At 50.2% G+C, this 27,158-nt stretch overlaps 1 protein-coding gene across 1 annotated transcript in view; it reads right to left on the reverse strand.

The window, feature by feature from the left end:
* The window catches only part of EFNB3 (ephrin B3), a 38,769-nt gene extending 13,542 nt beyond the window's left edge, over positions 1 to 25,227 (reverse strand). Inside the window, exon 1 of the mRNA XM_063301674.1 lies at positions 25,097 to 25,227. Coding sequence (XP_063157744.1) covers positions 25,097 to 25,215 — 119 coding nt within the window. The 5' untranslated portion in view covers positions 25,216 to 25,227. The remainder of the gene's footprint in view (positions 1 to 25,096) is intronic.
* Between the last annotated feature and the right edge of the window lie 1,931 nt (positions 25,228 to 27,158).

Consider the following 27,158-nt stretch of genomic DNA (forward strand, 5'->3'; position numbering starts at 1 on the left):
AATTTAGCTTGTGGGATAGAAATCCAGGACCTCCTTCTTGGACACAGTCTCTGTCCTGCACGCCAAGACAACTGGCCAAGCCAAGCCAAACAATCTCAGCGGGTGAGCAAGATAAGAGTGGCGGAAGAAAAGGTCACATCGTGAGGCATGGATGCCACTCGGAGCAACCCAAGTTGGTAGGTTCGTCGTCTGTAGAAAACAGTGGTCAGGAGGATCCCTAATGTCAAAATGGTGGCCGAGCTGGAGGATTCAAGAGGACCAAAGGGCACCAACTTTAGGAAAAGGTGTGGATGAAAACTCTTCTAAAGGCGGCAGTCTGAATCTTGGAAAGTAGGTCAAGAGACGCACAAGGTCATAAGGAGAAAGGCGCATGCCGTCATAAATCTCAGGGCGAGGCGGCAGCACATCGGTGCTGACGTGCAAGAGCTGAGGGCCCCCCTATCACAACAGGGCAGCCGGAATGCTGGAGGCCAGAAGGAAGCTGCATGCGCTCCCGAAGGACATGGGAGAGTGCACTGGCGGCGGAGTGACCCTGCGCATCAGAGGGCATGGAATCTATCAAGAGCAAACTCTTCCGCAGAACCACTGTGGGGCGAGTTACTACTGGTGACAATTATAGCCCTCTGACCCAGAAGTTCTAGATGTCCCACAGAAGGAACATGAAATTGGGGAGGCGTCTGAACATGAATCAGGACCCTCAGTGCTATTTCAGTCACCCTCGTGCTAGACGGAGAACGGGCCCATTCTGGCTGTGATAAAGAAACCCAATTTCTTAATACCCTGAACAGCTGTGTCCAGGAACAGCTAGTCGGAGCAAACAAGAGATCTGCAACACTGGGCTTCCTCAAGACTGCCCAGAATCTTCTCCAAGGCCTAAAAGTCACCGAACTGTTTGCAAACCAGGATCAAAAAGTTATTTATTTATATTTATTTATTTATTTTCTATCCCGCCTTTATTCTTTTTATAAATAACTCAAGGGGGGGGGACATACCTAATGCTCCTCCCTCCTCCTATTTTCCCCGCAACAACAACCCTGTGAGGTGGAGTGTGCTGGGAGAGAAGGACTGGCCCAAAGTCACCCAGCCGGCTTTCGTGCCTAAGGAGGGACTAGAACTCACCGCCTCCTGGCTTCTAGCCCGTTGCCTTAACCACTAGACCAAACTGGCTCTCTTATAACCTTCCACATGGCCTCAAGTGGGTGATTGCTGAAAAAAGTCCAACACCTGACTGGACTTTCAGAAGAGGGAAAAGTAACTGTGCCAAGAAAGTTGGAAGGAACCGTCAAGGATGCCATTTCTCTCCACCAGGGCTGGAAATGGTTCAAAACGACAGTATTAGAACCTTTGCTGTGCTTCTGATCCAGAAAGGAAAGAGGACCCCAAGGTGTTCACCAGTGGTTAATGAGAGGGTTAGGGATGCTAGAAATAGAAGAAGGCTCCCTTGAAAATAAATCCAGAAAACAGGAGATTTACCCGGATTAGAAGAACAAAAAAGAACATGAGCTCTGGCAACAGATATGCCAGCAGTTGATAAAAGAAAATGGCAAAGAAAAACCAAAACATTTGAACAGAGGATGGCAAAGGACATTAAGACAAACAACAACAAAAATGTTCAGATATATCTGGGAGAAGGACAGAGGCCTTAACGGGGTGCCAAAACTGGATGGGAAAATGGCAGAGAAATGAATGTTTTGCTTCTGGCTTCAGGGCTGAAAATACAGAACAGATTCCTGAGCTGGCTTTTTCGATAGAAATGACACATTAAAAGCCAAATGGATGAACAAAAAGATAAATAAGCCATTGGTCCAGAAAGTTCTTAAGAGAACTTAAACCACAGAAATCTGCAGCTTTCTTTTAACACTGGAATCTGTTCCCACGGACTGGAAAATAGCCACAGTGACCCCAAGTTTGAAAACGGATCAAAGACAAAAAAGGAAACGATGGGCCAGGTACAGGTAGTCCTTGCTTAATGACCACAATTTGGACTGGAATTTCAGTTGCTAAGCAAAGTGGTCATTAAGCAAACCTGACCCAATTTTACGTCCTTTCTTGCAGCGGTCGCTAAGCGAATCATTGTGGACAGTAAGCGAACCACACAATCCCCCATTGATTTTGCTTGCCAGAAGCCTGCCAGGAAGGTCGAAAATGGCAATCACATGACCACGTGACACTGCGACAGTCACAAATGCAAACTGGTTGCCAAGCGCCCAAATCGTGATCACGTGACCACGGGGATGTGCGATGGTCGTAAGTGTGAGGACCAGTCGTAAGTCATTTTATTCAACACTGTTGTAAGTCCAAACCGTCACTAAATGGATAGTTGTTAAGTGAGGACTAGCTGTACTTTAACATTCACCCTAGGGAAAATGTTTGCAGTTTTATTAAGGGGGGGGGAAGTGAGCAAGTGCATAAAGAAACAAGATTCCCTGAAAAGAAACCATCTTGGCAATCATACATTGTCTCACTGCCCCACGAGGATACCAACAAGTACACAGACCTAATACTTGGATTTTCAAAAGCCTTTCACAACATCCGCCTGCCACGGGTCGATTGCAACGGATTAAAATATAGAAGCAGCAGCGTATGAACAAACGGACAGCTCTCAAACCGACAGAAGGGGCTTTCAAGGAATCAGAGCGGGTGCTTTTTAGCTTGTAAATAAATGATCTGTGCCTGGAATTCTTTAAGGAAGGAATGGAAAATGATGATCTTGTTCGGTACTATGGTGAGCCTCTTCTTCAGATCCTGGAAGAATTTTAATACCTTAAGGCAGTGTTTGCCAAACTTGGCCCCTTTAAGACGTGTGGACTTCAACTCCCAGAATTCCCCAGCCAGCACGTGCTGGCTGGGGAATTCTGGGAGTTGAAGTCCACACGTCTTAAAGGGGCCAAGTTTGGCAAACACTGCTTTAAAAGGTACAATAAGCTAGAAAAGTTGCAAGAAAGTAGGGGCAACCAAGAAAATGAGGGGCTGAGCAGTACCCATAGAAGGAAAATGGGGGTCTTCATCTTGCAAGGATGGAGGACCAGAGAAGGGAGACCGGTGGAGGTCCATAGAGTTGTGCATGGGGGAGAGGCCATGGGAAGATGCTCGTCTCCCCTTTCCAGACTTCAAAGGTCAGGAAGACTCGGGACCCACCAAAAGACAGACCTTTCCAAGCAGGGCCAGTCAAAGAGGGGAATTTCCGGCTGGCATTTCACCACCAATCAGGGCAGCTGATTCAAAGGGGGCTGGACGGGCTCTCAGTGGCTATGAACATGGGGGGTGGGGGGGCTGCCTGCCACCTGAATGCCAGGCAGTGGGTTGGACAAATACTGCGTGCTGGGAAGTAAGAGGGGAAAGGGCTGGGGGGGCCTCACCAAGGCACCCTGTTGGGCTCTGGGTTGCCCAGAAGGATGGACTGGGCTGGCTCATGGCATGATCCAGTGTAATGGCATGTGGGAATGACCTTGGGAGATGGGGAGAAGAGACGCTGCCTAGGGAACGGTCAGATAAGAGAGGACATAGCCCGCAGCTGCATAAAGGGTGGAGAAAGAGGCTCTGAAGGGACCCTCCCTAAGTTATTGGGCTGTAAAGGAGACAGTGGGAGGATTGTACTTTCAGACTTGCCAGATTCTGTCAATGTAGCTTTACAATAAAGTAGAATTAGCTCATCTGGTCATAGTTCCTGTCTGGTCTACCTGGTAAGGCTGGCATCCAGCATCAAGACTCTTCAGTGGCTCCCCTCCTGGGAAAAATCTCCTTCTGTGCCTCTCCTTGCCATCTGGGGCCACTAACACGTATGCAACACGCAACAGCCAAGAGCTGGTCTCAACCCACACGTACTCACCCCCAAGGAGCCCCCGAGCCCCCCCATCCCTCCTGTTGCTGGAGTAACTAACACAGGAAGGGGTGGAGGGCCCAGAGAGAGGACCCGGGCTTTTTCCAAACTAGATAAGAAGCCCCTCGTTGGGGAGGGGGCAATCTCTGCTCCCCCCTTCCTTCCAGAGAACTAGGGCTGACTTTTCGCAAGCAGGGCTCGGCCCCTCCTCTGCTCTACCACCCTTTCCTGCAACAGGGTCAGGGGCTCTGCTGGAATTAGAGCGGGGGGGGGGCGGGAGAGGAGATGAAATGGAAAGTGACAGCTCAGGAAAGGAGCCTACAAGCACAGGGGAGCGGCGAGGGGGGAGGCGGGGCCCCTCTGCCCAAGCAGGACCCCCAGAGTCCGGGGTCAAATTCCACTCCGGGCACCTGACCAGCCCGTCTTCCTTGATCTGCTGCCCTCCAGATGCTTCAGCTTCCAACTCCCACCCCCGTAACCCCCAGGGCCATACTGCTGGGGATGGGCCCTGTAGTCCGACCCACATAAAGAGCCCCCGGGTCCAGACATGAGGCCCCCTTGTTCTCCCCGCAGCCAAACCTCCCCAAAGCCGAGCTTCCTGGCCCGCCACATTCTCCAACCCGGGGCCCTCCAAATTGCTAGAGGACAATGGACCCAAGGCAGCCTCGGGAATTGCTCCCTTCGCAACTGCCCCCCCCCCAGCTTGCTTGCTTGCTTTTTCTTTCCTGCCTCCACCTTGTCTCCTAAAATGCTCCCCACCCCCAAGGCCAAGGAGGAATTTAATCTCTCTTCTTCTGGTTAAATATTAGAAAGTTCCCCGTTCTTCCCCCTTCCCGCCCCTGCTGCGTGACCCTCTGGCTTACTCTGTCCCGTTCCAGCTCGCTGGAGTGAGACGCTTTTTAATTCCTATTTGTGCGGGGGGGGGGGGGAGATAAGAATGGGGCCATCCTGATTGCTTCAGCACCTTCCCCTTAATGAAATAATTAATTCCCCCTGACCTCCCCTGCCTGAAAGTGAAGGGAAGCCTTCAGAATACAGGGCCCCTCGTCCCACAGCAGGGGGGAGCCCTGGTCCCCAAAATACTAACCCCCCAACCGTCCGTGGGTCTTCCTTTCTCACCCCCACCATGTGGCCGACCCACCCAGGTCTGGGCAAGTTGGGAGCGCTTTGCCACAATTGCGTCGGGTGGGGTAAAGGGAAGGCCCTCTGTGCGTGCTCAGAGACCCACAGCTTCCGGGGCTGAGAAGAAATAAACGCCGGAGATGATTCCTGGGAGAGGGCGACCTGGCTGTGCTGCTCCGGGTGGCATTTATTATGTGCTATTATTCCGGCAACCCCATTAACGCCCTCAACCTTTCGGGGAAAAGGGAAGAGGTTGCCATCCTGAACGCAGTTAAAACCCAGAAGGGGAGAAGCCGAAAGAGGCGGGTGGCCCACCCCGAGTAGGACGGGAAACATGTTTTACTGGACCTCTGAACTGCTGTCTCTTTCACCAGCACTAGATCAGCTTTTTAAGTTTTTCCAAACCACTGATTTGGGTCTCAGCGAGGTTTGCATCTTCTGGCAATAATTAACACTGATGTGGTGGTTGGAGGGGGGGGAGGATACAGGGTCACTGGCCTGGCCTTTGGGAAGGGGAAGATGGGGAGTTAAGTGATGCCACGGGGGGCGGGGGGCGGCAAGGAAGACATGAAGATGGGTCTGGGGCCGGACACAGGCGATATTCTTCTCCCTTGGCCGGGCAGAACCCCTAACCCCCAGCGATCCCCAAATTCAATGCAGAACAAAAGGCACAGAGCTCCCCACCCCAAAACAGCCCCCGCGCTCCTTTGCTTTCTGGTGGGGGGCCCGTCCATCCCCAAAGGGGGCTTGCCCACGCTTCCGTGCCTGTGGAACCACCACTCCCAGGACCTCAGCCGCACACGGAACCCGGCGTCCCCGAGGTCTAGGAAGTGAGGCCAATGGCGAGCCAGGCCTTCTCAGCCGAGCCCACCTCGCAGGACAGTTGGGAGAAGAGAACTGGAGGGGGTCAGCTGAAGGAACCTGGCGGGCAGGCCTTTTGGGGGGAACGGGTGCCCCCGGTCCCAGCCCTTGTCTGGGGTCTGGCTGACCCCCAATATCTCCGCAGCCCCCTCTGCCCCCCCGGGGCGCTTTTCCCATCCAAGCCGCCTTTCCTGGCACAGGCCGGGGTGGGGGAGCCTGGCGTCCTCCCGGCCTCACCTGGGCTTTGTTCTTTTGCACAATTCCATTCCCTTCCTCACTCACTCCAACCCACACCTGTGTCAAATCCCTGGGATTTTCCGAGCCTGAACTTGCCTCCCCACCTCCAACTCTTTTTCCCCACCTCCACTCCTCCTCCTCAGGCAACATTCCCAGCATTTCTTCTTGGCGGTGGCACACCGTGGCTCCCTCGCTGTTCAGATGGAGGAGACCGATGGGCGTGCGGTGTTGCTTGGCGTCTTGGACCAGCCAGGCAGGACGACGCCGTTCTCGGGGCCGCTGCCCCCAACCCTGCCCTGCGCTCTCCCCGGGCCCCAACGCTCACCCCTTCAGACCGCCGGGTCAGCGGGGACCCCTCCTCTTTGGCCGGGGGTGGGGGGGCAAAGCCAGCGCCCTCCTTCCGGAAGGACCAGAATGCACCTGGAGCCACTCCAACGCCTCTGCCCCATTTAATCTCCTTCCTGTCCCAGATTTAATCTCACTTTTCCCATACCTGCTGCGCTGCCAGGGGAAGATGCCTTTCTTGGCAAATGGGGATTCTTTGGCAAGGCCTGCTTAACGTTTGCTGGGCATTAGGGTAACAAGCTGTGCAGAATGCCAGCTTCTCGAGGCGCCTGTCCCTGAGGTCCTGTGGTGGACAGAGAGATGAGGAAGCCAGGGAGCACCTTGAAATGGTGCCAAGAACGAAAGAACGGCTGGTTTTTTCTGAGCACGATTCCCAGAATGCTGGGGAATTCTGGGAGTTGAAGTCCACCCATCTTAAAGTGGCCAAGGTCGAGAAACACTGATCCAGTGGGGCGAGGTGTGTGCTCCACCCCAAGTCACTGCACAGCCAAGGCCCAGTTCAGCCTTTAGCCCAAGCACCAAGAAGTCCCAGTTCATCGGAGGGATGGAGGGTGAGTTTGGAGACCTCCAGGATGCCCTCCAGTAACCAGCCAGGAGCAGCCAGGGGCCGGCAGAAGTGCCCCAGGAGGACCCCTGCCCATCACGTGGGCCGAAGTTTGTTCTTTCCTCCCCGACTTCTCCCCTGGGGAGCGAATCCTAGGCGAAGGCGGCTGACGGCAGCTTGGGTGGTGCGCCAGGCCCAGCCCAACAATTCCTTTGCTTTCTGTGTGGTTTTAAGCCCTTAAGAGGTTAACATGATGATGAAGGGCTTGCAGGCACCAAGGCTGGGGGCGGAGAAGGGAGGCCTGTCTGGTCTTGAGAGCAGCAAACAGCTCCCAGGGGTGTGGATGGTCCAGGGAGCACTTCAGAGAGACTGTTCTGCAAAGAGAGACACGGTTTTGCGTGGCCAGGGAGAGAACGGCTGGAAGAGGCTCTTCCACTTTGCAAATCCGAATAATTCTCCTTGAGGAGCTAACATGACAGGGGCTGACCGGCACCTCCGCCCTCCTTTCAAAGCTGGCTGCCTGTTTGGACCCAGGGACACACCTGGCAGGTGTGCCAGTCACAACCTCCCTCTGCAAAAGCCTTGAGCCACTCGGTTTTGCTCCCAGCGTGGCACCAGTCGGCACAAACTCTCTCCTGTTTTCCAGGAGGAAAAGCCCAAATTCAATTCTGCATTCATTTGCATGTCTGGAAGGCAAAGTCTGTCATATTCATTCCTGGCTTCCACATTTTATGCAAGGAATAGTGACAGACACGTTCTGGATTTGGGCCCTGGTTACCGTACCCAAAAAATTTTAAAGAGAAAGAAAGTTAATGCGTTTAGCTCCAGGCACTTTCCAGGGTGTGGTTAAGTTGCCAAATTAACCAGTGTTAGAAAGAGAACTGACTTGGGTCACGCGCAGAATCCGGTTTTATTGCAGAGGAGAGGAGACGGTTGGAAAAGTCAGCCCTGTCACCCTGCAACTTAATTTACGGCCGAGGAGGCTCCTGTGGCATTTCAGTCTTCCTTGTGACTTTGCAGGTTTTGGAAAATTTAACTTCTTGGGAGCCTCGAGCCTTTGGAACCAAAGCCAAATTCCTCCTTGTCCATCTGGGAATAAACACAGCGCTCACCATTTTGCGTGACTGCCTAGCTATTCCGGGCTGGCCGAGCTCCAGGGCGAAGGAATGTCGGTGGAGCTGGCACGGCCTCCGGCCGTATCTCTGCTCCGTCCCCCTTCCCTCTTGGAAAGCCGGTTTCTCCCCCTCCTCCAGGAACACACTCGCTGTGACGGGCTGGCGTCTGAAAGGACCTGAATGCACCGAGGGGTATCGATTTGGCAGGCAGATGATTGGCTCACCTGGGCCTCACCTGTCCGTTGAAGATCGGAGGGTGGCATTAACCCACATTCAGAGTCCGGGGTGGGAGGGCAGGGGGTCTGTTCCAAGTGGCAGGCCTACTCTATTGATCTCTCCGTGGCATTCATTAAGCCCGAGATTCTCCACCTTGGCAACTCTAAGATGGGTGGACGTCAACTCCCAGAATTCCCCAGCCAGTTTTGCTTTGCTGGCTGGGGAATTCTGGGAGTTGAGGTCCACCCATCTTAGAGTTGCCAAGGTGGAGAAACCCTGCATTAAGGTTAGAGCCGATCCTAAAGACAACCTTACGCATCCATATTCGCAGACTAGATTCACAGATTCGTTTTGCCTGGATTGTTTTATAAACCACATTTGGTTGGGTTTGCCCGGCAGACCACACCGTTCATCACCCCAACATTTGCACAGCACACAGAACCACAATGAATCCGACCCCCTTCGGCTTTGGCGCCTGAACCCTGCCAAAGAAAACTGGATTTTTAGTGCCACCCCAACCTGCTACCATTGCATGGAGTTAATTTCCTTTCTTGAAGACGGAAGAGCCATAAAAGTTGTTCTCACTTAACAACCATTCATTTAGTGATGGTTCGGACTTATGACGGTGCTGAGAAAACCAACTTGCAACTGGTCCTCACACTTACGACCATTGCAGGGTCCCTGCACGCATGTGATCACAATTGGGCACTTGGCAACTGGTTCGCGTTTACGACCATCACAGCATCCCATGGTCACATGATTGCAATTTTCAACCTTCCCGGCTGGCTTCTGGCAAGCAAAATGGGGAACCACGTGATTTGCTTAACAACCACATGGTTTGCTTAACACCCATGTTAACACCCACTTAACAACCGCTGCAAAAAAGGCCATAAAATCAGGTCAGATTCACTTAATGACTGCTTCACTTAGCAACCAAAATTCCAATCCCAATGGGGTTGTCAAGCGAGGACTACCTTTACTTTCATCCATGATGGTAGAGACTTCAAGTGTGAGCTCCACTCTATTTGCTTCCTTCTTTACAACCCAGGTGCAGGAAACAAATGCGCCTTAAAAAAATCTCACACACCTTCAGATGCTAGTATCACCAAAAGCGGAGCAGGCCACCCCTTGCCTCAAACACAACAGCCTGTGGAAGACAGAGGCAAGGCGGCAGCCACAACGGGGCGATCCAAACTCCACCTGTGCTTTATGTGCGTTGCGCGTGCCGCAAATTAGCGTCCCCTTCTGCAGGAGGCCATTGGACAAGCTGTGATGGAAAGGGTGAGCCTAATTTTTCTTTTCTTGGATGGGGAGGGAGAGGAGGAGCAGGACGTCAGCTACTCCTGGGCCCATCCTAAAACCATTCCCAGCTCAGAAAAAACAAGCCAAAAACCGCAGGACCGAAAACTGGCCATTTTGCTGCCAAATTCTGGCAAAACGATGACGCTGCAGGTTACCTACCGCATAATAAAGGGAAGAGTGGGTGGAACCATCATCGCCTCATTCTTCTTTATTAACATGTCATAACCCTAGCATGTAAGCTGGCTTACCACGCAACCCATAGGGCCCTGCAATGGGCACACATCGATGCATACATGCAACGACACAAGGTTGCTGGCGCATGTGCGGGGAGACTGCAGAATCCTGAAGGCTGGCACAAATTTGCAGGGCATTGTTTCCCAGGGACGGCTCCATCTTCTGCATGAACCTCAGCTGAAACAGCACAGCGGTGGCCTTGCGGAGCATCCGACAGACGGGTCCAGGTTAGAATTCCCAGCTAAGAATTCAGTGGCTTAGCTTCGGGTGCCCTAATATTATCGCTTTCTCAACTGTTTTTGTGGGAATTAATCAGGAGGGCTGGAGACCGAGGATACCACCGCACTGCTCGCAAATGGTCACAACTGCAACTCCATTGGGAAAAGGCATTCGACAGGAGGGAACGCACCACCGGCACTTTTCACAAAACCCGTGGATAGAAAAATACCCCAGTGTTTCATCCCGTATCTCAGGGAAAACAAGGGTGGGTTTTCCCTTTGCCAGTACTCCCCCTAAAGCTTGGCTCACTGGCCTCCTTCCAACCAATTTCCCCATTTTATTTCGATAGGGTTCCGCAGAGCTTTCAGGCTCAAAACGCTTCCAGGGCGACAGAAGGGACAGCCTGCCTGCAGAATGGCATGTTTTGCACTCAAGACGGGGCCTTCCGCCTCTGAAATGGCTTGACTTTGAAAACACCGCACGCCCCAGTTTTGGGAGAGCTGTTCCTCTTCTGTAAGCCTTCTCAGTCTGGTGCCCTTCAACCACATTCAGTGATAATTTCCCTCTTCCTGGGGCTTATGGGCATTAAAAGAAAATACCAGCAGAGGAACATCACTCAGCCATGCTTCCAGTCTGGTGCACTCCATTATGATTTTAAACCAGAGATGTCCAGGAGGGTTTCTGGATGCACAAGCCCTTTTGGATCAGTGGAAGGTCCTGGGAGTGTCCAAGCGACCAAAATGTCGGGCAAGGCCAGCACATCGGGGAGCACAGCTCGATAGCCCAACTCTCCTGTTGAGCCAAGAAAACAGCCCATCTCTTACTCCTCGGTCAAACCAGTGTACTCCGAGATCGTCCCCGGAGCCTTGAAGAAAACACATAAAGCCTGGGGTCTCCAGCCACTCTGGAGCCTGGGTGACCCCGGAAGGGAGATTTCCCACCGCACACAAAAAAATCAATCTTCAACCAGGCCTGGATTAGCCTCTCGGCTGTTTACCCAGGATTACCAACACCCAGAGATTCTGTGCGTAAGCAAACAGACCCCTGCTGAGTTAGCACAACAAGCCGGTGGAGGCCAAAAGGGGGCGATAAGCGTGGGGTCCGGCATGCTGTGAATATTTGGCAAAGCAAAGTACGATTTAGGGTGACCGATACACCAGGCAGCCGTTGCGTCGTGAGTGAATGGCACTATAAATTGGTGCAATCGCTCACGCATTGCACTTTCTGTGAACCCAACAGTGGTGTGTTGTTCACTTGCACTTAGAGTTCAGTGCAATGTTTCTCAAGCTTGGCAACTTGAAGATGGGTGGACTTCAACTCCCAGAATTCCCCAGCCAGCAAAGCTTCAACATCTTCAAGTTGCCAAGGTTGAGAAGCACTGGCTCAGTATGTTGTATGAATGCTGTTGCCTATGTGCACACGCACACAAACACAGAATGTAGTTATTTAGCGCAAGGAAAGACCATCTTCCAGATGTGCACATTCACGCCGCACAGCTATCTCCCCCCCCCCCTTTTATATCTGAAGCTCCAACGAAACAGCCACTCACAGAACACTTTTAACTTCAGACGCGTCCAAACCGTTCGACCTGTGCCAGCTGCACCACCCGGCTCCCCACCTTCTGGGGACGGGGGTCCCCAGCCTCGTCCCACAGTACTTGCGGTGTCTCGGGGGCCCCAACAACAACCCTTCCACATCCCCCAGGTGCAGAAGAAAAAAGAAAAAAAAATAAACCAACGGTTTTGTTTTAACCCTACAAGCATCTGTAAATCGGCAACTCCCGTTTGCTTATCGGTGACATCAGGATGGTTTAATTTTTTTTTTTGCTCATGATATCCCACCCGTTCGGACATTGCAAGGCCGACACAGGATGGAAAAGGTGTATGTCTATGCACCCAAGTCAGCCCTGACTATTTTCACATGTTGCAATTGCTTTATTTACCAAAAAAGAGCCTTAGATTTATTTTCCCCAAGACTGTATTATTAAAATGCGTGGCTAGCTAGATTCACTGGCCATACAGTAATGGAGACAGCCAAGCTTTTTGGGGGATGGGGTGGGGTCTAATCTTTCCTTTGCAGGGGGAGATGGTCTAAAATTCAGGATTTGAGTTCACTTTGAAAGAATGATTACCCCCAGCTACGTTTTAATGTGAGTTTGCCCTGGATGAAGGTCAGCTTTGGAGCCACCCTGGACCAGCTGGTGAAAATGCACCCAAATGAGTGCAAAGCCTTGCTCATCCCTGAGCTGCCTGTTGATTTAACAAGAGGGGACTGATTTTTAAGTGCTCCTGCGGCAGCCTGATGGGGCGGGCCCCCGCTTTTTCGCGAGATGCCTGGTGCTCCAGGCGGCCTGGGTCTCTTTCCTGCTCGGCTTCCAAGGGGCTCTTGAATCTGGCGGAGGCGGGAGAGCCGAATGAGAGCCGAAGAGAAGCTGGGGCAGGGGGACCGAGCGGGACGAATAAGGATCTCTTTTCCTACCTTTCTTCCGACATAATAGATTATGATTGACCACTTGGACAGAATGGGAAGGTAATTTGACCAGAGAGGAGAACTTGGCAAGCCAATTTGCGTGGTGAGCCCACAATGGTTGGGCTGGGCTGGGCGGCTGATGGCTGGAGAGGGAATGAAGCTGGTGCAATCTAGTGGTGTGCATGGAAGAGATTGCAGTGGGGTTATTTTCCCTGTTTTGCTCGCTGGGATCGGATCCGGCCGGCCCAAACGTTAGGCAAAAACTGCAGGTGCTTCAGCGACAGAAGCAGCACCTTTCCTGTCCTCCAGGGTCCACACACACACTCCCCCCATCACGCAACAGGCTTTGATCCTCGGTTGCGGGGGAAGATGCTACCCCATCATGAAGACTAAGGATGAGATCCTAACACAGCAAAAACCGTAGGCTTTAAATTTTAACCTTTATTTTTAACAGGGAAATACACAAACAAAACAACAAAAACCACCAGCAGTGGGGAAAAGGCTAGCAGCACTGATACAACGAAGAAAAAAAGAGACCCAGATATATCACGGGGATTAAAATAAACTAAAAGTGGCCCCCCACAATATTAAAAACTCTAATCAACCAAAAAGAGAGAGAGAGAGAAAAGATCCACCTAAAGTCCACTGAGAGTGATATAAAATTAATTCAATCTTCAAAGTTATACTTAACTCTAAACCATACTGCTTCCTCTTCTCATTTTTAGGAGGTTTCCAAAAATTGATAATACGGTACATCCTGGATCCATTCCTTAAACCCAGGAAGGAGAAGTATTTTCCCAGTTCATTAGGATTATCCTCTCTGCCGTGCTCCAGGCTCTACAAAACCAACATTCTTCACGAGATGACAAATTCCATGTTTTAGGGATATAGCGCCACCTCACCTTATCGTCCTCAATCATAATATTTCCTTCCAAAATTGTGCTGATACACGTACAGATTCAAAACCCAAGCGAGGCAGTTGCTGGGAAAGGTCAGACCGTAAGAGTTGAAGACCCTTCAAATTTTTTACAACGCTAGAACCAACCCCCCCCCTCAAAACTCAGTTGCGACCGCCATCTTGATTTTTTTGACCCACCAACAAAGTCCCTGTCTGGCATTGCCTGCAAACTTCAGGAACTGCCACCACCACCACACCTGATTAAGCTGGGCTTGCCCTGAAATTAATCTTGGGATGGCTAGGTAAAGGAATTTACACAGCCCATTCTCAACCAGCATATAAATCAAATATATTTCGGTTTCTAAGCAAAGCTCAGCAGCTGCCTTTGACTTACACAGCTGTCCCAAGTGCTGGTGGACTTTTGTATAAATTGCACTACTTTTTTCTCGACTGTTGTGTATTCTTGGTGATAGCTGCTTTTGCCCAGAGTTATCGGGAATAAATAGAACAACACACAGCGCGAGGCAGGGGTTCGGAGGGGAAGTCTCCCCTAAGCCAAACCAGACAGCGATGCAAGGTAAGATTACCTCTTCTCAGTCAGCAGAAAAAGCCCCAAATTTCCTGCTCCAGTTTCCAAATCTGGACAGCTGGATGGAGCTGGAGCATCTGGATGAAGGAAGGAAGCAGCCAAAGGTCCCTACTACTCAGACAGGTGTGGTGCCAAAAATGTCATCTTGGCCAGGGGCCTCCCTTGTATTTATCTAGCTCCATGTTTCTCAACCTTGGCCACTTTAAGATGGGTGGACTCCAACTCCCAGAATTCCCCAGGCTGCGTGTTAATTATTGGGTGGGAAGGTGGCTGTTTGGATATTCAGCCTCTTGGGCACTCAGCTGCCTAGGTGGAGTTTCAGGGTGCAACGTGGCACTGTCTGCACTTGAAAGTCACTCGAGCCCACTTTTGCCGAGTTTGATGATGGGAAGGGGGCATTATTTGATATGGGAATTTTATAGGGAATTTCAGCATCGTACGCAGAGAATTCTTTAGCAACACCATTGCAACAAAAGCGAAGCCTTTTTGGACGCAAGGCATGAAGCTGTTGATTTGAATAAAAGGAGAAAGCTTAGAATTATGGGGCATATCCATGGATATTTTAGTAGGGAAAAGGTGGCTTTTCCTACAACCATTCATACTATGAAAAATAGCGGGGGGGGGGGGGAATCCTTCACGTACTGAGCATGAGGATCATTTACAGTTGTTGTTTCTGCAGGACCTTAAGCCTGAAGTCTGATGAGAGCAAAAATATATTTCTGTAAACTAGGACGGCTTTATAGAAAAGAGAATGAAGCATCTAAAAAGCCTTTTCTTTTTTCTTTAAAAAAAAAAGATATAAGAGATGTGCCTTGCAGCATTCTTTTTCTTTCTTTCTACCATTTGTTTGCATGGGGTGGGGGGGAGAATGAACATAAAGTGGTTTTAAATGGGCAGGAAACCAGTTTTTAAAAGCAGTCCAAGACTGAACAGGAAGAGGGTTTTACAGGCACATGGTGGATCTTCCTGTCTTCCTGTATCACCTGTGAGCAGATGTGCTCCTCCTGAAGTACATTACAGGGTTGTCCAACCTTCATGACTTCCATAGAGATCGTTGTGTTACAAGCTTTTAAAACCTCCTTTTTAATTTTTTTAGGAGGGAAGCTGAATTAAGCAGAAATGGGGCGACTCAGAGAGTTATTACAAAAGATTTTCTTGACTGCTTTCCTCTATCTGACAGATGCTGATCACATGCTCCCCTGCTCTGGACCCTGAATGCCGAAAACTCCCGGCCAGCTTGGAAATTCCCTTTCCCATTTAAAAATAAAGGAAAATGCACAGCAACCATTTGCACTAAAAATTAAAAGCAAAAGCGCTCTCATGAAAAGACTCAGCGCAAATCAACCTCAACCGAGCACGGGAGATGACAAAACCAATTTGCAAGCTGTTGTAAAGAGTCACCCGAATCAGACCCCTGCTGATCTCCAACACCCAAATCTTACATTTGCCTTGAAAAGGGGGGCAAAAGAAAAAATCATGTTTCTAGCCCCTGTGAAAACATCTGCAAAAAAGTGCCCGGAGCAGATAAAAAGCTTGCTCGGGATTCCTCCTGGGGAGGAGTTGGAAGGATTTCAAAAAGAGCAACGAGGAAGCAGTAAGAGGACTGGGAAGGACAGAGGAAGAATGATGGAGAGATTAATTTTGCTTGGAGAAGGAAAAGTGGAGAAGGAACTTGCTAGAATTCCCTGGCAACCCAGAGGACTATTTGCCAGGCCAGAATGAGAAACAGCAGCATCCAGCTGCAGTCCGAAACCCCAAGCCCTGATTCCAGACAGGGAGCAGAACAACTTTAATTAGAGCTTCAATTAACTTCAACTTCCAAAGTGCCGAGAGCAGACGGTCTGCAAGGGATATGATGACATCTTCCAGAAGGGGAGGCCAACCCGAAAAGGCAGGCGCTGGGTGATGCCAGGCCAGGCTCCACAGAAACCTCGGGGCCCTGGGTGGAAAGATACGGAGATGCCCCTGGGCCAACCCTGGGCCAAGCCTTTCCAAGCTGGTTTGGTCAGGGGGCTTCTGCCCAGGACTTATCTGGCATTCCCCAGGTTGGGGCAGAAACAGGTCCCTTGGATTTTCCACGTCCGAATCCCCCGGGTCTGCCCACCAGCCCGCTGAGGCAGAAAAGGGAACACTGGCCATGGTTCCTGCCCACGTGGGCCTTCCTCCGCGTAAAGCTTTGTTAACGAGACACATTTCAGATTCGCTGCCTGCCCTGCAAATTAGGCCTGTCGACCAATTCAACGGTGGTTTCTTTTTAAAAAAAAATCAATTTGTAATAGACTCGGCAGTGGTAAATTTTAACCTGTGATTAAAACGTTAATCGATTAATCACTTTGTCTTGCTGCATGGAGCTGTCGAGAAGAACGGAGAAGGTGCAAAATTGCACACTTATGGCCTTCCCAACAAAGTCGCAGCACTACAGCTTCCATCACCCCTGGGCAGCATGACCAATGAGTGTACTGGACGTGGAGGATGGGAGTTGGAGTCTGCTGTGCTGCCTCTTCCCCCCAGATTGGACTACTAATTTCATCTACAGGTAGTCCTCAATTTATGACCACAATTGGGATGGGAACTTCCATTGCTAAGCAAGGCAGTTGTTAAGTGAGTCATACCCAATTAATGACCTTTTTTGCCATGGTCGTCAAGTGAATTGCCATGGGCATTAAGTAAATCCGGATCCACCCATTGACTTGCTTGCCAGAAGCCCGCTGGGAAGCTCACAAATGGCAATCACGTGACCCAGGATACTGCGACTATTATAAATACATGCCGGTTGCCAAGCGCCTGAATTTTGATCACACGACTACAGGGATGCTGCAATGGTCATAAGTGTGAGGACCAGTCACAAGTCACTTTTTTCAGCACTGTCATAACTTCGAACGGTCGCTAAACAAACGGTCGTAAGTTGAGGACAACCTGTACTTCTTATCTTATACAGCTACGACTTGGCAACTTTAAGACGTGTGGACTTCAATTCCCAGAATTCCAGGAGTTGAAGTCCACACGTTTTAAAGTTGCCAAGTTTGAGAAACTGGGCTAGCACGTTTATTCCTGCAATTCCAAACAGTCATTAATAGGGGAGATGGAGCGGGCTGTATGCCATGGAAGACCGTCAGAAGAAATGCATGAATCTTTTGGATACCACGGGACTCTTGGTCGGATCTACCTAATAAAAATAACACAGCTATTCCTTTGGGGAAATTGTTCAGCTTTGCAACAACGTGCAAATACAAGGATCATCCGTCCCTCAGTGTCGCAACCATAATAACCCATGTGGAAATAAATACAAATATTTAAAGACACATAGAACAAATGCAGTGGGCCAAATGTTGTTGGGAGAGTCAACAGTGAAATTTGGCGTGGGGGGGGGGAATTGATTGATTGATTGATTGTTTTTCAATCAGGAGACTCAGACCGGTTCTGCTCGATTGCCCTGGGGGAGAGGGGGAGCGCACCACTTCCATTTTCAAATATCTAATTTATTGCGACAGCCCCAGGGACTCAGAGGGTAACGGGCATGGTGGGAAAGCAGCTGCAGCCAAGGCTCAGAAAAACGAGGGAAAGTTTTGCCTCTTTTCCTTGGAAGATCACAGTCGTGCTGAAAGGAAGAGAGGGGGAGACTGAATGAGATTTAAAAGCCTCCCGCTGCAATCTTCAAGCAACGGTCTGTATTTAAAGAGCCTTGCAGAGGAGAGGACCAAGACTTCTGCTCTGGTTCCCCCTGGCACAGAACACAGAAGGACGGGCTGAGGTCAGCCGAGGGCAGACTCCGACCGAGCGTTTGGGAAGAACATCCCAACCAAAAAAGCGGATCAGCAGAGGAACTCCGAGCTCTGCTCTTCACTGGAAGCGTTCAAACGCTCAGGCTGTTGGCAAGACCTTGACACAGATTCCCCAGGCCTTCGATCGGACTCGGCACGGCCTCAGTCAGCCTTAGCCTCCTTCCCTGGTTTAAAAGACGTTTTGCCCTGCCTTTCTTGGCCTTGAAGCTGGGCCACGGACAAATAACACCTGCTAAAACAGTACTGAGGAATCTTCAGCCCTCCTGCCTTTCCTCCCCACGGAGTTTAAATATTTGTGGGTGAGAGGCTGGTCCCCAGTTCTGCTCTCCAACTCATTTAGAGGTGGGTTGTCACCGAGCCAGGAATCCACCGTGGACACGGTAGTTTGGCTCATGGAAGGACCACCAGGTTATGGGACATATAGCAAGAGGAAGACACAACACCAAAGACACAATCAGGTGCGTAAGTCTAAGGGTTATCTAGCAAACGCTACGTACAGGTAGTCCTCGACTTATAACCATTTGTTTAATGACGGTCCGAAGTTGCGACAGTCTTGGAATGAGTGCTTTACGGCCTGTAAATGAGTGTCGCAAAACATCACACCACCACCTCGCAGTCACAATTGCACTTTGGGCACTGGGCAACAGGCTTGCATTCACAACCGCTTGCAGCGTCCCCTGGTCACGTGATTGCATTTTGCGACTTTTTTGCTGTTTTCCGGCAAAAAATGCCCATTGGGGAAGCTGGACTTGCTTAACGACCGCCGTGAAAATGGTCCCAAAAATCAGGTCCATACACCTGGTGACTTGACTTACGACGGAAATTCCAGTCCCAATTGTGGTCGTAAGTCAAGGACTACCCGTCTATGAATGCTGACCACCTATAAAAGGTTCTCCACCCGCGGGAGGACGGTCCCATCGTCTGCTCTTGCTTCTTTTCAAGATGGCAGGGCCCACGGCTGAATCTGGAACCAGGATGTGTGACCCAAACTAAGACAAAGGCCAGCTCACGGGAGACCCTAACGAATAAGACATATTCCTTTCATCCCAACAAATCAGGAACATTTCATTCCACGGGAAGGACTATACAGGAGAAAAGGTTTCTCCCTCCAGTCATGTACCCGCTGCTACAGAGGAAGCATTTCGGGGACCACGTGTTTCCTCAGAAGGAAAGGCTTTCAAAGCACCGGTTAAAAGTATCCAAAGACATTCACTTTTCAGTGGCTTTGAGAGGAAGATTACAGTATTAGATAATTACAGGTCTGCCAAAGACCGCAAAGATCATCCAACCTGACCTCTCCATATACCGGGGCAGGATCTGCCACACCCAAATCTTGTCTATGAGATTAATGGGCCGCGTGGAGGAACACCAGGGAAAATTATAGTTTGCCATGAGCAAGGCGGAAAAAAATGACGGGTCTTCAGGACTTCCATGGGGCATAAAGTCAAGTGAGTTCAAATTGGTTGGCTTTTTGCTGCGGGAACAAAAACTTGCTGCCCCTTTGCAAAAGATAAAGGGAGCTTTTACTCCTAAAGTACCCAAGGCAATGGGGGTGAAAGCATCGTACCAACGTGGTGGAAGCACAACTGAAAGTACGGAGAGGTCAAATATTCTGCCGGTCTTATGTTTCAAGTTATGTGTCTTAATTATATCTTGAACAATTACTAATTAATAAAAAGGGGGGGGGGAGAAAGAGCGGAGAGGTCTAGCGAAGGGGGCTGGTGCAACCTTGATCTCACTACTGCGTGTTCTTTGCTTACATGCCTTTAATACCTTGGATTTGCCACATCTCCCTGCTGTCCTGCACTTGGCATAATGCTGCTGACGCCAGAAGGGAATAGCATGAGGACATAGCTATGAGCTCATGCGTGCCCCTTTGCTTCTGGAGTGCTACAGCCCTTGAGATGTGGGATTCGCACATAGGCTGGAGCCGGGTAGCGAAGGGGAAAAGAATCATCTTCCGCGCAGGGTTGTCTGCCGGAGATAAAGACAAACACCTTAGACAAGCCAACATCTGTTTGCCAAGGAATCACAGGCGAGTGTCAAGAGGAAGAAAATATTTTACACCGAGCCAAGTGTTGCCATCCGCTGCTCGACTGGAGCTTTGCCACTGTGTCATCTGCCTGCTCAAAACAGGTACAGAGGCCCCTCTTCTTGGGCCCATTTCAGGAAGGAACAAGAAAAGCCAATCGTTATTTGGAATATCCATCTCTTTGAAGGTCAACATGGCCCCTTGCAAGCCTGTTTTCATCTAAATCAGTGTTTCTCAACCTGGGCAACTTTAAGATGGGTGGACTTCAACTCCCAGAATTCCCCAGCCAGCCTTGGGGGCTGGGGAATTCTGGGAGTTGAAGTCCACCCATCTTAAAGTTGCCAAGTTTGAGAAATACTGATCTAGATGAAGATGCTGGTTCTGTAGCAGCGTGGGGTGTCCACAGGGAGGATCAAAAAGGTCAAGAGATGGCTTCACAACAACCATCTCAACTTGTCTGACCATCCCCGTGGGCAACTCTAATTGCTACAAAAACATCTTCAAGTACAACAGGGTTCTCAGAAAGCTTGTTCTGGAGAAGATATGGGTGAGCATCCCTTCTTCCTCAAGAGCAAGGCCAGGAAACGTCGAGAGAATTCTTCAGTTCTTCCTCGGTCACCCCAAATTTGTTCAATGCTTGTCAAAGAGATGCCCCGCGTGGCTGACCTTCGTGGCTGGCCCCCTGCACATACCCGAGCCATGCAGAAGATGCGGGCCACGTATTTGCTTTCTGCGGGAATGCCCCTGAATCGCTTCCAAAAATACAATTTCCAAAGTCCTTTTGGGGGCGGAGTGTGGGTGGAAGGCATGGCAGCTACACTGGCCATAAAACAGACGTGCTCCAGTGGGTCTCTCTGCCCGACTTCAAATGGGATGCAGCGGAGGAGACTGGAACAGATGGGGCCAAACCATAAAAGAGGAAGGACCCTCGTGGTGCAGGGAAACTTCCACTGTTTTAGACACACTGGGGGCCATTTTCCAAACTGCGCTGGACTGAGCTCCAGAAAAGCTTTTTAAGTGAAATCTGCCCTCCAGAACAGGGGCAGCAACAGGCTAACAAAGACAGGAGTTTTGCAAAACAGCTTCACTGGATGTAAACGGAGCATGCAATTCAACCTGCTTTTTCCAGGTTCAGTCCTGTAAAGCTAGAGGAACCCCAGAAGGTTTTGGATACTGGTTTATCTAATCCAGGGTTCCTTCAGTGGTTGGATCTCTTGCGTGAGAATGAGGAAGTGGCCTTTCACACCAACTGCTACGTGACTGGACCACCAGACGTATCAGAGATTTAACTCTCTTCTACACGCAAAGCAAGTTTTTGACCGATAAGATACACTTCTTGATTTAAGCCTCTCTTTGCAGAAGTAGAGCTGAAACTTGGCAAATAAATCCTTATTTTGAACCACCATCCTGACATTGTTGAGGTGGTGAGTTAAAAGTGAGTTAAGCTGGACTAGCTTCAGCCCGGTTCTCCCCTCCACACCAGCATAAACCAGAATAAACTGCCGGACATCCACTTTGCCTCGCACCATTGTGGGTGTGGAAAGGGGCTCAGAAGGTGTTTTCCTTCAACCGTCAAAAGAATCTCGCATGGGACCAAAGGGGGGGTTTCAGACTGAATTCAGAGTTAACAGGTGGCTGTTATTCTAGCATGAGTAATCCAGAGCCAAACACTGAAAAGTCTGCAAAAAGGGATTTCGGGTCACGAGGGCATCCACGGATTTCTTTTTTTTTTTAAGTCAAGATGGCAGCCGTGATCGTGCAACCAAATCTCTGCCCTGTTTTTAATGTGCATTGCGCTTGTGCAACGCATGTAAAAAAGGGGCCGGGCTTCACTTGCACCACCACAGTTTTTTTGATCCCCCTCCAGACGTTCCTGGTAGATAGTGAATATTTTTAGCATTTTCCGGCAGAGAAGGCACGGGGAAGTGAGCCTGTTCTGTGGCCAGAGGGACTGTCATGCCCGGGCCTCCAACTGGAGGTATATTTATATGCCCAGAAACCAGCCGCACCGTTGACCACAGGATGCCGAGAAGCAGAAAGGGTGTGACGGCGTTAAGAACACTCACGTGTAGATTTCGGGCTTTGGCAAAATGCGTAATATTTGAGGCAGACTTTTTAACGCTAAGGGGTTGAGGATTTGGGCTAGGAACCCACTCCTGTTAAAAGCCAAGCGCTGGCTTTAGAGAAGCTCTACCTCAAAGGGGTCTGATCTATCATGCCACTTGTTACGAGGGCAACCATCCCAAGCATACCTTTTTGCTGAAAAGCGAGCCGACGATGAGGAACAGATAAGCCCTCTACTCCTGAGAGGGGGGACAAAATCACACTGAGCTCACTCATCCTTACACACACAGGATTTTTGCCACATCATCCCCACGGCTGGTTCTTTTTTTTATTTCTCTCCACCATCTTGGGTGGATGAGGGAGGCGTAACCTTGTTTGCCGAAAGATGCTTTACCTTTCGGAGAGGGAGGTCAGCCAATTAATTGACTCATTAACTTACCACATTTAAATAAATCTCCATATTAGAACCTGCCTGATTCACAGCGTTGTCAAAGAAAATAATGAGATAACTTGCAATGTAATAATTAAAAACTATCGCGGGCAGGAAAGGATGTTTGGCACGAGAGCCATATGGGGGAACCAACATAGCTTGGAAAATCCACCTCTCGCTTCCACCTTCCAGAGCTACCAACGAATCAACTCAAGTGCATTTTAAGTTGATAGATCCACTGCAGTCCTCCTTCTCCCGAAAGACCTGAAACAGGCCCACCTTCCAACGGTTGAACGCATGCCCCAAATCACACGACTCTGTTTCACGTTGCCGGATGGCACAACGCAACACGCCCAATTCGTAGGTCTTCAGAACGCGCCTTCCCAAACTTGGCATCATGGAGACAGCAGGAAGGAGAAGCCTACAAGGGCCCACGTGCCCCCAGGTGCCAGCTTCTCATCCTTTCACCCGTGGGGCAGAACGGGGCGGAGGTGTTCGGATTCTCCTTTGAACCGTTGCTGGATGACTGTAGCAGTCAAGGACAGTTGAGCAAGACTTCAAGAACTGAGTGCAACTTTTCCACTTTGGCCCCCCAGTTCTGAAGCTTCTGCTCCGTCCCTTCCTCTAAACTGCCTTCAAGTGGAGAAGCACAACCAGGCGCTCCGTCTGCCCAAGTCCAGCCGAACCACAGGGCTGAAGTTTACGGATTCCAGCGAGCAACCCCAACCCATCAGGGCATGCTGACCAGACCCAATGCTGGAGGGGCAGCACTGCCCACCCCCTTTCCAAGCTGCTTCGGCTGAAGGGCTCCCCAGTCACAGAGGAGACCCACCCTTCAGCCCAGCCCCCCCCCAGATTCAGAGAAGCTCCCCCTGGACCCCCACCCATTGTTCCCCTCTTGGTTTCACGAGGGCAGGGCCTCTTCACCCCAAAATTGAGAGGGGGAGACAGGACCCGTTTTCCTTTTGGGTGAGGGGGTTCAGGTGAGGGAAGGAACACGAAAACATCAGAAGTCAGGAGAGAGAAAAATACACAGCGTGATTTAGGCAAATAGGGCTCATTAAGTTCTAATATATATATTTCTGTTGCTAGGAAGCGTTGCCTCGCATGGTGACAGAGTGCAAATTGTAGCACTTACGAATCACAGGATTTTTCCCCCCCTCTAATGTGCAAGGGACAGATTTTCTGACAACCCACCTCGAAGCGTGCCTCTTCCCCACTCCCCCAAATTCTTTTATCTGCCCCCCTCGCCGTACCATTTCTGAAAAATGACGTAATCCCAAATCCAGTTTCTATATAAATTATTCCAAGTCGGCCTCTTCCTCCTCCCTCCCTCCAGAAAGTGTGCAAGGAGGACTTGAGTTTCAGAAGTTACTGGGGATTTAGTCACAATTGTTAACAGATGGGAGTCAGGCTGGACTCAAGGAGAGGTCTGAGCGTGTAAGCGTGTGAGACAAGCAGAGAGACGGGGACAAAAGTGTCCAGGCTTATCCTGATTTGGGAATTGACTGGGGAAAGTGGCAGGCATGAAGACTCCCATTAAAGACCAGGAGGAAACAAGATGAAAAAGTTCTTCTTTGATTCCCCCCCCCCCCAATCCTGAAGACTGCATGGGCTCCCTGCACAAATACACACACCTTTTAAAGAAAGAACTGCCAGGAAGTTAACACCGATCCCGTTCCAATCCCCTTTGAAAAGGCTTGCACAGATCAACTCGGGAAGGGATGGGGCCAAACAGGATTGGCAAATTTCACAATTTTAATTCATGCAGACAGGAGAGGAAGGGAAGAACACGCCATTGTCGCAGCCACACTCTAGGTGATTGCAGAACACAATTCACACAAGACCCACCCAAATCACAGAGTGGAACACACACGGACACGCACACACACACACCCCTACCTTGAGATGCCCTCTGTGCCTCTGAATAGCAATAAATGCACACGGCTGCAGTCGAAAGTACAGAGCTGCACACGGCAAAGCAAAGCTTCATTTCAAGATTCACGGACCATGATTTTTAAGCGATTGCTGAAACCAAAACTGAGACAATGCAAACCTGCGGAAACTGCTGACATTCCAGGCTTAACTTGCTAGTAAACCAGTTTGGTATCATGGGGTTGATGCACACACACACACACACACACTTGCCAGCCAACTTTAACACACCGTCAAAGTAGTATTTCAGATTTCATGTGCATTATCTTTTGGGAGGGACACGCGTAACCTTACAAACCAGCTGAATCTGAACCCCAAACTCTAGAAAAACATGAGCAGGGGGAAGAAATCACACTTTGGGGGTGGGGGGGAGGAAGACACAGGGAGAAAGCTGTTTCTCGGTGGGCATTGTGTCTGGGTACGCCCCTTTCCCCCCAGATCTCAGCCAAGGCGGTGTCATTTTTTTCACCCCCTTTTGCTCCAAATGCAAAAAGTGGAGGTGAAGATGGAGGTTCCAAACGTTTGGGAAAGGGAAAGGGGTTCCCCTCTTCACAGTTGGCCTGGAACTGCTGGGGGGAGCCGCTGCTTCATCGGTTTCACCCCAAACCCCACCGAAACCTTGGGCATCTCCGACCAGCGATACGTTCCCCGGCTCCTTCCTCTTGTTTGCTTAAAGGATCTGCCCCTGGAGCATCCAAATTAGATTTAAAACAAAGCCAGGAGGAAACTAAGCCAAGCCAATCCCACCCCCCACCCCAAGATCCTTGGGCACAAAAGCAATTCTTTTCCCTAACGCAACAAAACGTGGCACATTCTCGCCGCACCTGAAGCTCCTTCCCCACCCAGTCGACGCGCTCTGGGACGCCAAGAGAAGGGGCTTACTTTTTGTTCGAAGTATTCCAGTAGATGGGTTCCAGGCTGAGTCCGTCTGTGAACAAGAGTTCCCAAAGGCAGAAGAGCAGAGCGGTGTAAAATCCAACCCAAGTGTTCCCAAGGGCCATTACTGCAAAGAGAGAAGCGACTCCTTTCAAGGGGGGGGGGGGCAGGCACCAGCTCCCCTCCGGTCTCTTCTCGCCTTTTCCTTCCGTTCTTCCTTTCCTCTTTGTTTTTCCTCTTTGACAATCTCACACTCTCCAATTCCGAGAGGCAGTCCCTAACACTCTCCTTGGCGAGCAGGGTGGGAAAGAAAAGGAGAGACACACAGAGGGATGCATACCAAATATATAGAAAAAGAGGGAGAGAGAGAGGGATTTTTTAAGAAATGTATCCGCTAGATCTAATTTGCCGGGTCAATAAAGTTTTATAAATCCTCCGTTTTGCACAAGGTTCTGGGCCAGTCCAGAAAGTTTGAAGCACTTGCAGAGACTCCGAGAAAAAGATGGAGAGAATCCCGGGAGAAAGAACGGCATCTTTTTCCCCCCCTGCTGTTGTAGAAAGAGAAAGAAAGAAAGAAAGAAAGAAAGAAAGAAAGAAAGAAAGAAAGAAAGAAAGAAAGAAAGAAAGAAAGAAAGAAAGAAAGAAAGAAAGAAAGAAAGAAAGAAAGAAATGTGGGTGGGGGGTGAAGCCCCCACCAAGAATATAGTAAAACAAGGGAGAAATTGCATCCAGTCAGCTGCTTGAGCCCCTCTGCTCCAAGATCCTCAGGGAGGTGGGGAAAAGTGTGTAAGACGGAAGAAAAGGGGGTAGAGGACGAATTCGTTTGCACACCCCCTCCTATTTTTTGATCCCCCCGTAGCTCCGGTTTTGGGCTCCTCGACCCGCCTTCTTTCTCCTTCCAAAGCAATGAAATAATTCCAACAAGGAACGCAAAATAATGGGAATAAGGAACAGGGAGATTTCCCCCCCTTCTTCTTCTTTCTTTCTTTCTTTTTTTTTTGGGAGGCAGAGAAAAAGGGAGGAGAAAAGAATTGGTGAATGTGAAAAACTGGAATGAAGAGACACTCAAAATGCATTCGCAGGAGCGGGAGTCAGGAGATGAAAGAAGATACGGAATCAGGACTGAAGCCACGGCGGGAGGAGGGGAAAAAAAACTTCAACAAAAATAGAAGGAAAGAAGGGAGAGGAGGAGAAAAATGCCAAGGAAAATGCCTTCCGGATCGCTTCCAGGAAGAGAAATATGCTCCGGTTTCAACGGGCCCAGTTGCCTCCCTCTCAAGAATGCAAAACGGACAGAATTTGGTGGTTTGAGAGGCTGCCCTTGGAAAGAAAACGGAAAACTAAAAGGAAAAGGACATTAAAAAAAAAAAAGGAGAGTTTTGTGTGTCTACATTTCCCTTCCCCCCCCTTTCCCAGGTGAATGGAAGGGTGGTAGATTAATGGAAGGGCTGCTTTGAAAGGCGTCAGCATATTTAAATATAGAAGGAATTGTTGGAAGGCGGAAGAAGGGGAGAAATTGGCAAAACGTGAACTGGTTGGGAAGGCCAGCTGTGCTGCGGTGAAAAGGGGTGGCAGAAAAGGGGGCCCCCGTGGCCCCATCCAGGAGGTGCTTCTGCACAAATTAGGGCGTTACACCCAAATACCCCCCAGCGCCAGCCTGCCAAGGAAGGAAGGTTCCTTCCTTTCCAGTTGTTCCACCTGGAAAGATTCTGGTGCTTTCGGAGAGTCTAAAACCGCTTCCCGGAGCCGCCCGTTCAACTCCTCTGACCTCTTTGGGGTCTCCCAAAGCTGGAGCCACGCCTGTTGAGTCTTCAGCTCATCTGGGGGCCCTTGACATCAGCGCATGAGGTGGACTCAGCTTCGCAACTGCGAAAATGCCACAGGTCTGCTTTTCCTGCGCTGTGTGAAGACCTCACGCAGGTGGCTTCGGCCGGTCTGAAAAGCCAGGGCTGGGTACAAGCCACAATGGCCCTGTGACTAGGATGCCCTTGCCCTGCTCTGGGGGCGACCATGATTAGGGGCGTCCCAAAGTCGAGATGGCAGCCATGCCTGTGCCCCCCCCTCCGCC

The sequence above is a fragment of the Candoia aspera genome, chromosome 4 (genome assembly GCF_035149785.1).
Source record: "Candoia aspera isolate rCanAsp1 chromosome 4, rCanAsp1.hap2, whole genome shotgun sequence".
NCBI classification, from domain to species: domain Eukaryota; kingdom Metazoa; phylum Chordata; class Lepidosauria; order Squamata; family Boidae; genus Candoia; species Candoia aspera.